Here is a 12,035-nt window from a genome sequence, read left to right as displayed (position 1 = left end):
TAAGAAAGTCATTATGTTAATGTATTACAAAGGTTGCTGAGACACGTACAGTTTGCATGCAACATACATAAATGGCCTATATGAAGGAACTGCAAATGGGGGGGGCTGCGCATATCAAACACACATTAATCGAATAATTTTTCAAAGTTAAATTTAAAAAATAACAGATAAAATAAGTAAGGGTCCTAAAGTTACAATCTCAAATTTGTATTAGATATCCCTTAAGAATTTTAAAAAACGTTTAGCCCTCAGCAGCTCTCTGTACCCTCTAGATCACACACACAAAAAAAAAACATAATAGGAGGGGAAAGGCTAAATGAGATTACCTTCTCTAAATGACAAAGCTATTTGCATTTAAGTAGTATGCAAATAGTAATTACATTTTCAATTTGCATAATAATTAAACAATCCTTTAAAGACAAGATGTGTCTTATATAAGCTTCACAATTGCTAACTTCTTGTCTTAAACTAACCCTTGGTTTACCTACAGAACCTTTGCTAATGCCACTGCAACTTCCTGGGGAAAAAAAACCTCTCGTTACTGTAACTGGTCACTGTACTGAATGAGCATGCACACACGTAACCTGCTTGGTGTTATTTTACATATCAGACACTGATGCAAGTCATTACAGACTAGAGTTTTACACGTGATATGAAAACAAATGCATTTCTCATCTTAGATGGATAAAAGCTAAACTTTGATATGAACATTCTAAACCACATTTTTCTCACCTCCCACCCAAGACTTTTTTAATGTACAAAAAAAGTCAGTATTTTGACCCATATTTTTCATGCACCACTTAACTAGAAAATTACAGAACCTGAAGAACTCAGATAAAATTCATCAAGGGTATTAAAACAACACATGCCTCCTCCTTCCGGTAGGATAGGATGCTACTGGAATGTGAATTAAAGACTCTCAAGCCTTTGAAAAATGAGGACCTCTGAATTTTTAATTTTGTTAACTAATCATTAGAGAACTGGAAATTGCTGTGTTTCTGACCGTTTGATAGGTAGCTGCTTCCATAAAGTACATTTTTAATTTTGTAAGAGCTGGCCTGTTTCCCAGCAGCACATTGATTTGTTGGACCACTACTTACAGCACCTACAGCATAATTAAATATTAAGTCTCCCTTTGATGTATGCAAAGCCTGACTAAGAGGATTAGTAGACACTCTGAGGGTGGCTTTCACACATTTTCTGGTAATTGAACACCACAATATCACTAAACTTATCTTTACTCAATAAGAATTCACATACAACCTTCACAATATTTGGTGTCCCTTTCTGTATGAAGAAATGGTAGAGGAAAAGAGGGATCTTCTAGAAGCATGCCAAAAATGCCAAGCGAGTACAGATAGAACGGTCAGGAAGAGCAAGATCATGAACCCATTTTTGAAATATTTACAACTTAAACTTCATTAACAAAACTTTTAAATATATCCCTCTAGCTAAAAATAGCATTCAGTTGTTCCCCTGACCTCCTTTTTTTTTTTTTCTTCAGAATGTGACAAAGGGTTTTACTGCTTTGCTGGATGAGAAAAGATGACCACATTAACAAAGGTGTAGTGATGTTAGAGAAATGGATACCTAACAGACAAAACAGACAGATGACATAGGACTCTGAGCACATTTCTGAAAGATGTAATTCTGTATGTCTACTTTTGACCCTGGTTTACCACAGGTCAAATTGCATTTACCCAGCAATTTGACAGAACTTTTAAACCATGCTTCAACTTCCCCTTCACATGGGTGCTTTTATATCCTCACACTCGAAGCACTCACCTGTGTATGAGAAACCTAATTAATGCTTTCCCAAAAGCTGGGATTCAAATCTCTCTCAGTAGTCATTCAGCTACTGAATTATGCAGTGTTACTGTTTTACTCGTATCGTGAAGGATTTTGAAATGCATCTAGCAAAAATACAGAGAAAACAGCTTGCAATGTACTGTCTTATTATTCTGTCTCACGTTTGTTAATTCACAGAATGAACAAATTCAATCAAATAAGGTCATCATTTCCCCTTTCTAACACCATCTTCTAGACTAGTGTTTGACATCAGCTGACTAGAAGATAAAAAAAAAAAGTTTAGTTAATCACTTTTTTTTTTTTTACTTGGACATTAGTGAAGAGCTCTGAACTTCAATTACTGGTACCTAACAGAGAAACTAATATGACTGTTCTGTTTAAATCACTCATTAGTTATCTAGCACAAGATATTCACTCAAAACAAAGGGTTCCCATCCATCAAATTTAGCTTGAACTGACAAGAAAATGAGAATTATTTTTAGGTGTGTTCCAACAGGACTCTTATGATTGCACTCTGTAGCAGGAACTGGGGTGAAAAAAGAATTATTTTTACAGAAGTATGTATAAGTGTTAACTGTCACTATAAAAAACATTTCTGAACTTAGCTAAATACTATATACAAAGAATTTTATATTACAGCATTGTATGGCACATTTTTATATAATTAGCTCTGAAAGGTTTGAGCTTACCTAGCACAGTAGTTACAGTTTTTACTACGTGGCTTCTTGCAATACTTGCTTATTTATCAGGTAAAGAAGTTGAAGTGATCAGCTGTTCTTTGTTGTGAGCTAACAGGGTGCTGCTTATTATCAGCACGCTGCTTCCTTCACCAAAACCAGGTGTGTTTTTCTGCTCAAAAGTAGAAATACTCTGAAAATCCACCACTTCAAAAACTAGAAATTACTGACGTATAATATGGAGAGACCTAAGCAGGCTGGAAAATTGGGTCCACAAGAATTGCACTATTTAGCAAAGATACACGTGAAGTCTTGCACTTGGGACAGCACCATCCCATGCAGCACAAGCATGGAAGCAGCACTGCTGGGAGGGCCTTGGGGGTCCTGGAGGGCAGTGAGCTACATGTCAGTCAGCATATGCAATGCATTTGAGTAATTCCTAAAACATCACAAAACAAAAACAAACAGATGCAAGCTTTGTGTTATAAAGTTATACACATTTTTGACTTATCAGATTATGGGAAAAAATAAGTCATCTTACATCTTACATGATTCTCAAACAAGTGTAATGAGTCTCACAAGGTTTCCATCACATACAGGTGATTTTTTTCTTCTACAGATATGTCTGAAGGCTATCTATCTATCTGCTTATTTATTTATTAAAACATATCCTAGTTGAACATTTTGGATTTGAAAGGCTTTTGACTAGAAAAGGGGGTTGCAGGCAACAGAAATTTTGACACAGGACACTGTATATTAACAACAAAAGAAACTGAGGATGAAGAAACCAATCACAGACATCCAAAGAGCTGTTGTGGAGTTAAGTGCTGATATTATTGTGAATGCAAGAGAAAAAGTAATTTCTAAAGGAGCCAAGGGATAAGCATTTTCTTTAAGATTATTATGGTGATTATTCCCTTGGATGGTCTTAGTATAGCACGTAAAAATTGAGATAGTGCTTTTGTTTTAAATGAACATAAAATGCTTTTGTGCAAAGATTTTTTGGAAGTATTAAAAATATTATAGCTCCACTAGGTTTTAACATTGGAGATAGAAGGGAAAAGGCATTGATAGAATCATAGAAAAATCATTCAGAAAACTGATGAAAATTAACTGATTTGTAATAATTCTATGTGCAGCAAATGATACTCTTATTATTTCAAAATAGCACAAGCTTCAAAGACAAGAATATTTCTTCCCGATAAGCATTTTGTATATTTTCATTGTACCTAGAAGATTAAATGTAGAACCTCTGTAGTAATACGTGCTTTCATATTAATCCTTTCACTAAAATGAGTTGTGAAATGTAGCATTTTAAAAAATTTCATGCATACAAGAAGTGTTTATTTTTTTTTGGTTATTCATTAATATTTCCATGTTCTACTTCATAAACTCAAGCAGTTTCATTTATGAAAACTTTCACTGTAAGATCCTTCCTAGTCTTAGATTAAGTTTTACATATGCTTAAGAAAATCAAAGCTTGGCATTTTCTAGCCTTTTAATTCAGAATGAAAATGAATCTGACTTAGAATAGGAAGTTTGGACTAGAAGCGCTCTGCCACTCTGAGTGAGGAACAAATAATAAACAGATTAGAACAACTTTTTTCAACAATGATTTACCTTATTTTTCCTGACTTCACACTGAAGAAGACTTAAAATTCTCACTTGGACAGGTTAAGGTATGAGCTTTTTTAAGAAACTACTGCCTTAGGTGCTCTACCTCCTAAAAGAAACAATAGCAGCCTCTATGACCAAATGCATTCCCTAAAGATTGACTCTTTCCAGCTGAGCATGTCCCTAATGTTCTGACTACACATTCATAGAATAGTACTTAAAGAGCCCAGAAAAAAAGAAACAGCAGCCAGTAATTCTCACTCTAATTCTGACTATAATGTCATAACAGATAAAAAGGAAAGTAAAAGTGTCAAAATTGTCTGAAAAAAAGAATATGCAAATGTGGCGCTTAGGGACATGGTTTTAGTGGTAGACTTTGCAGCGCTAGGTTAATGGTTAGACTTGATCTTAGAGGTCTTTTCCAACCTAAAAGATTCTATGATAATATTAAAAATTGAAAAATTTAATGCATGCCATAGAGAAAAATCATTAGTGTTTGATCAAGCTTGGTATTATGTACCTCTGATCCCAAACAAAAGCTGAGGGCTCTATTAACTACTCTGTTTTTCAAAGAATCGCTATTTATTAGAAACCTGATTCAAAAGGAAGGTAGAATTAGTTCTCATACTGACATCCCAACCACGTACTACAAACTCACATTTCAACATATAATCCCTGCGTAAGAACAGTCTCATGCTATTATTTACAGCAGTCAGTTTTAATACCTTTGTTTCAAGCCAGCACGCTCTGAGAACAGCTTGTGTCCTGAAGTACACAAGCAGCTTGCTATCCTCATCACTGAGATGGAAAGCTTGCTCCAGTATTTGCAATACTCTGATGCGAGGTTTCACTGGTAAAGAGTCATCACCACAGAAAGGTCTCAACCACTCCAGGAGGTCATCTGAAGAAACTACTTTCTCCCTGTAATTAAACAATACTGCGTTAAACACTTTGGTAATCCTAATCAAAATATTACCTACATGTATTTTCACAGTTATTAACAACTGCATTCAATATATAAAAGAATTCATCAGAAGACTCATAAACCATTCTTGTGTTACACAGAATTAGAACCCAGATGAACTTGTGCAAAAGTGAGATCCCTCAAAATGAAATATGAAATATATTTATGAATTATGAATAGGCATATGTTCTATATGAAATACAGAGAACACCATGAGCAGTATGATCATGCCCTACAGATGCCTCCATAGAAGCAGGACACTATCTCTCGAAGAGCTCACCTTCGTGAGACAGAATAGAAACCAGCCCTCGTAAACCAGGTGCCTGAAGCTAAGTGGTATAGGAATCTTAAAAAAAAAAAAAAAAAATCAAGTAACTACGTAAAGACCATAGAACTCCATCTATCCAAACAGTAACGTATTGTCTCCTACACTACCTTGACTGCCAATTTTATAACAATAATGCCAAATTTCAGCATTGTCCTGGTTCCAGTTAGGACAGAGTTAATTTTCCTCCTAGTAGCTGGTAGGGTGCTATGTTTTGGATTAGGATGAGAAGAGCGCTGATAACATGCTGATGTTTTAATTGTTGCAGAGCAGTGCTTACACCAGGCCAAGGACTTTTCAGCTTCTCGCTCTGTCCTGCCAGCGAGCAGGCTGGGGGTGCAGCAGGAGCTGGGAGGGGACAGACCCAGGACAGCTGACCCAAACTGGCCAAAGGGGTATTCCATACCATCTGACGTCATGCTAAACAATATATAGGGGTGGCTGGCCGGGGTGGGGGGGCCGGCTGCTCAGGGATAGGCTGGACATCGGTCAACGGGTGGTGAGCAATTGCATTGTGCATCACTTGTTTCTTACACATTATTATTATTAATAGTATTATCATTATCACTATTATTATTATTGTTATTATTATATTCCTGTCTTAATAACCTGTCTTTATCTCAACTCACAGGCTTCACTTTCCCGTTTCTCTCCCCCATCCCAGAGAGGGAGGGGGGAGGGTGAGCAAACGGCTGTGTGGTGTTTAGCTGCCAGCCGGGTTAAACCACAACAAGCATTTAAAAATAAAAGTTGTTTTATTGTGACTGGTCCTGATCAGTGTCTATACCTGCACACCATCTGACCTTACGTAAAACCAGCCTGACTGCTTGCTTTTCAGGTATGACATTTTTTTTGTATCCAATGCTCAAATTGCCCTGTATTCTTTCTTTTCTTACATATCCCTTTTTTACTTTCCATATACACAAATTAGAGTCTCCTGTGGGTCTAGCTATTTCTTGTTTATTTTCCTATATCATCATCTTTAGCAAAGTGGATTACTTTATGTCCTAACATGATAATGATTACAAAATGCCATAACTCCTAGAAGGTAAGAAAAAGTGTTAAAAGAAAAAATAATAATTTCTGTTATTTTCCTGACTTTGAGAAATAAAAAAGCTATTAATGGAATTTTTAATTTTAAAAAGTGTATTATACTGAACACATCCTAACCATGTGAGAGTATTTAAAGCACACAGATTACCATGAACTCAACCAACCAGCTAGTTGCAGACAGAATAACGTGTTCTGTACTTTACTGGCTCTAAACTACCATGTAACAAATCGGTAAATGCAATTCTGATATTTTTTCAGTAGTATTTCAAAGTAAAGCTTATTTATTTATTTATTTATTTGAAATCAAGAAAGTGGTTCCAGGTGGAGTGTGATTTATAACTAATGTTCTCTTATTTGTCTAACAAGACAGATGGGAAAGTAATATCAGACAGAAAATACCAATTTAACCTGTCTTGCAGCTCTGAAATAATAAACATTGACAGCTTAGATTTTCAGATTGCAAGGATTTCAATTTTATTTAGTTTTTATATTGTCTGAATTATGTTGTTCAGTGCAGAACTTCAGCTAAATTAGACATGCCTCAGCTAAACAGGTGGCATTCAAACTGTAAATTAGAAGTTAAAATCCAAACTGTAAATTAAGAGGAACTGTTTGAATATTTCTAGAGTTTTGCAGACCTCACACCTGATACTTATACATGTTTTCCTTAGGGGAAGATTTATATTTTGTAAGTTGAATAGCTGAAGTTTAAGATAAGTAAGAACAACTTAAAACAGAATGTAAACAACTTGTGATCACATTGATTTTCGCTCCAGGTTATTGTTTTAACAGTTACGTGTTGATGAAGTACACATCTAAAGACTCCAGCAAGTGCACCTTGGAATAAAATATTACCGATTCTCCCATTCTACCTTATAATACTGTAAATGAGATTTATTGTAGATTTTGACATTAATCTACTTCAGCATCCCATGCCTATATAATGCCAGTGAAGGAACCTCCACACTATAATTTAATTGCTTTTGTTGGCTACTAGAGAGCATGGAGATTTATTTTTTTAATTATTATTATTATATACAAGTTCTTAGTTTGTACAGCTGGAAAGGAAGTTGATTTTTTTTTCTTCCTTGCCTTTTACAGAAATGCAATGGAAAGTACATCAGTAAGACAGACCTTTATATGAACTGAAATAAGGGCATCCATAAAAGAGAATTTAAAAATAAGGATGAGCATTTATGAAATTATTTCTGAACTATACGCTACAAATATTGGTAAGTTTGCTATCTAAATTCAGATATTTAAAGTGAGTCAATGTTATTTGCAAGGTATATAATAAACTGAAACAAAAACAACTAAGTACTCTACTTCTAGTATAGTCAGAGCAGAAATATCTTTTCCTCAAATCATCATAATACATAGTTATGTAATTTTTATGTTCAGAGAGTTGCTTTCTTCCAAATGATCAAGTAAAAGCTTCTGTCAGGCCTCAGGTTTTGAACCTTGTAAGTGATAGCCTGTTCCAAATAAAACCCTAGGAAATAAAGTGCAAACACATTATATACACTCATGAAAAAAAAAAAAAAAGATCCATATTCGGTATTGTACCTTCAAGGCTTTCATGAGAAGTATCTTTCAAAGCCTAACCAAAGAATCCGTACAGTAAGTTCTTACCCTTTTTCAACACTTGCATGCACTGCAGAAACGATGCCTTCTAGGATTCCAAGTGGATCTTTCACTGACATAGAAGAACTGCCATTTGTTCTGTTAAAATAAGACAAAATTCACCATAAAAAGTCCCTAACATTGGATCTAAATCTGTACAACTGTAGGATACATATAAATTGTTCAGCAATTATGGAAGTTTTCTACTTTCCCTGCTTGATTAGTACCCTTATTTTTGTGCCAAAGCAATGCAGGGAGTAACAAGAGAAAAGTGGGAAAGACAAATACTAAAAGACATCAGTGAAACTGGAAAGAAAACAGAGTTAAAATTTAACATTTCTAACATAAATTAGCCTAGCAAAACACACACTTACTGTCTTAAAGATCTCATCAATAATAAGTAAACAAATGACAGGTTACACATAAGCATCAAAATCTTTTCTTTCCAAATAACCTCTTACTGTACCATTATTGGTTTAAACAAACCAACTTGATTGTAACCTGATGTCAAAACAATCCTTTCTGCTGATTCATGCTTATCAGAAGCAACAAAAGGAAAAAGGAGAGAATGCGTGGTCGAGAACAGTGTGTGGGAAAGGGGAAGAATAGGATGCTGCTCCATGGCTACCTTATTGCGCATGGGTAGGAATAGAAGAGTGTGAATCATACTGCCCATCAGATGTTCCAGTTACTCTATAATGTTCTTCCATGGTGAAAATAAGTATTGTAAAAAATCATCCTGATAGGAGAATGTAGCTTCACTACTAATGCAATGGAAGTGATTTTTTTTCTGCTAACATTTTCAGGGAAACAAATTTGAGATCCAACTCAGTGCTGAGAGAGGAAGAGATTTTACACTGGCATGCCAATAAATTACAGTGTCTCTTCATGCTTCACTTCAGTAGCAATGATGACTGTACTGAACTAGAAAAACAACAGTTTTGCCTATTTTAAGAGCTTGTCAATGCTGCATTGAAGTGAAGAAAGGCAAGCAAATAGTTCCAAAGTCAGTTTACTAAGGATGACTCAAAAAACCAGAGATAAGGTGTATTTTCTCTACTGTTCATCAGCATATCAAAGCTATCCTGCTACTAAAAATGTCAGCCTCTTACTATCTCTCTTAAAAAAAAAGTCCGAAGTCTGTTGATTGTTGTTTAAAGCAAAAATATACTCTGTAGCTGACTGTAATGGGTAAAAAAACCTGCAGTATTTCACAGATTTTGTGTCAAGAGTTATGAGTTTTTAGTTTTCTCATTTATTATTTCAGAAAGGTAAATATTTTGCCTAGAAATGATTATACTGTATGGCATACAAACCTAATTCTTAAAACCTTTAATGTCTTCCTGCATTTAATACTTGTTTTTAAACTTAACAGATGACCAGCACTTCAGCGAACAGCACTAGATTAAAAAACACGTGACTCCATTCAGAATAGATACTAGATAATTTGTTGCACGATGAAATCTAAACCTCATTTTATCTTACCACTCGTTTTGTGTTATTATAACACACTCGTAAGTATGAAGTAAGACTACAAAGCTCTTAACACCAGTCTTTTTCTCAAAAAATATTGTTACTTGGATGGGATTATCACAGAAGTACTATTGTTAATACCAATACTGTCACATGGTAGTTCAGAAAATTTTAGAAATGTTAAGTTCAAATCCATATATTTTTAAAGACATCTTCAGAATATTTGGAAGTAATCAGATTATAGTTTATAGTAAAGAAACATCCAGGATTCCAGATTCCCAAAGAGGGAAAATGTCAAATATTTCAGTCTCAGAAAAGTTTGTATTTTTCCACAGAGGAGACACAACAGATCAGAATGCTCCGTAAAATGAAACAAACAAAACCTTCTACATTTAAATGCACAAGTGTGCACAGCACTGCGCATATGTGGAAATTATAGAAGGAACAGCAGTATTAAAGTAACCATTCATCGCAAGTAGCTACATGCATTAAAAGGTGGTTTCAAATTTGTTTTAAAATAAAAAAGCCAAGAAAATTTACAATATATTCCCAGAGTGACCAGAGATAAAGTCACTTCATTAATGTCCTCTCTAAAGGCCAGCTTTAAACTTTTCTGTATTATTTTGTTCCTTTTTTTTAGTAAGTTTGTAATAAAAGGACATCAATAAAGCACGTGAATATTGCGTATCTAAAGAAAACTAGAGGAATGTTTATAAACCTTACATACTAAGAAGAGAATGATAGTTATCTGAAACAGAACATAAGGCTGCAGATAGGGACAGGACATGGAGATCTTAGTAGTTGTACTTACTCAAAATTGTATTTAATGTACCCATGTAAATTTCATATGAATGGACCAGCAAACCTTAGCTTCTGTGTTTCTTCAATTTTGCAGACTGATTCTGAACAGTCCTAGCACTTGCTTTACAAAAGCCCTTAATCTCTAATTAGACGTGAGAGTCTGTAGCTCCTACGGCAACCAGATTCTGAGCACTTCCAAAAACGTGGGTAAATAGAAACATATACACAAAAGCTGATGGACATTTCTGAAAACACAAAACCACTCTGTTTCAGACAATACAGCTGTGAAGCCATATCCTGGGTATGATAGATACATTAACATTTACTCAAAGTTTAGAGTTTGTCATCCACGGACAGTTACTATTCTACCGAGAGGGAGGCAAGGAGAAGAAAAGAAAAAGAGGCAAATCTCAAGCAGTAAATTAGAGCTATCTATACTAAAAATGCATGTAAAAGAAATTAAAGCTAGCACTTTTTTAAAGCTTAGTATTGCCTGTACTTCCCAAGAAGTTCCCAAGAATTGTTACAGAAACTAAAGAGAGATTACAGCCCACGAGACAAATATTGTGTCAAGTTTGTTTTGTTCTTAATGATTTAAAATTAACAGCTACTAACAGAATCAAATATAATTAATGAAGGATTGTTTTTTATACAGATTATACGCTACTTGATGCATGTTTTAAACAACATACAATTCAGCATTCACCTCAAAACTCCTAGGTATAAGCCTGGTGTAATTACACTGATAACGGCTTATTTTGATTTCAGTTCAGTTTCAGAAAAAGTGATGCATATTTAATCAAGTTCTTCAAATGCAACAAAGTACAAAGAATGCTTGAAAGGAGAATAAATTAAATCCATCTAAGTCTTTTAACCTAATTATACTATTCATCATAAATACTTGATAATCCTTTTCTTTCTCCAGCCTTATTTTTCTCTATTTTGTGTTTCCTTTAAATATCAGGAAAATAAGCAAGTAATACATTGTTGGTGTTATCATTCCAAGCTGGGGAAAAGAAGCCATAATGTCAGTCATTTCTGTCAGAATTATTATCAAATTTTAAGATACCAAGTTGCTAGATTTCCCCGAAGAACCCCTGCTCAAATGGGATGAGATGGTGAAAAATCTGCTTTCTTCCTAAGTTAGGTGCTCAGTCTATTATATACAAATTCAAAATTTCCACCAAACCTGTCCTGCTCATTGCCTGGTGAATACTTCACGAAATATTTCACGAAACACAAAATCCATCTGAGCACCTAAGATAAGACATTTAAGAGTTTCAAACGAAGCAGGCCATAACGTCTTCAATAGATAAACTGTCTTCCCTGACTACATAGACTCTTAAGTAGAAGATCCTCACTCACGATACAGAACTTCTCATCATCATCCATGAACATTCCTAAAGTCATGGATCATGGAAAGTTTCCAATACACAACATGAGTGATCTTGGTCATTGAATAAACTGAATCTTAGATAAGTCTAATTAGACTACCAGCATTACCAAAACCTTCTTCAAATCCCATGATTTCTTTTGAAGAACTCATTTCTGTTGACAGTAGCTTTTTCCATAGGCAAACAAGAAAGTGCAAAATACAGTCCTCATACAAAGTTTTCAGATATGCTTTGTTAGAGAGATTTTATACATACCAATGCAAGATTTTCTACTTGAAATTTTGTGCACTAAAATTACAGAA

The 12,035-nt window shown here is 34.7% G+C and overlaps 1 protein-coding gene across 3 annotated transcripts in view; it reads right to left on the bottom strand.

The window, feature by feature from the left end:
* Nucleotides 1-12,035, bottom strand: part of NBAS (NBAS subunit of NRZ tethering complex) — a 191,295-nt gene that overhangs the window by 47,015 nt on the left and 132,245 nt on the right. For all 3 annotated transcript variants that reach the window (XM_083828261.1, XM_083828259.1, XM_083828260.1), the window contains exons 47-48: nt 8,075-8,164; nt 4,826-5,021 (exon numbers count right to left, since the gene is read on the bottom strand). In XM_083828261.1, coding sequence (XP_083684387.1) covers nt 4,826-5,021; nt 8,075-8,164 — 286 coding nt within the window. The remainder of the gene's footprint in view (nt 1-4,825; nt 5,022-8,074; nt 8,165-12,035) is intronic.

The sequence above is a fragment of the Anser anser genome, assembly GCF_964211835.1.
Source record: "Anser anser genome assembly, chromosome: 3".
Lineage (NCBI taxonomy): Eukaryota > Metazoa > Chordata > Aves > Anseriformes > Anatidae > Anser > Anser anser.
Note: the sequence above shows the minus strand (reverse complement) of the source record. Positions and strands in the feature narration are given on the sequence as shown.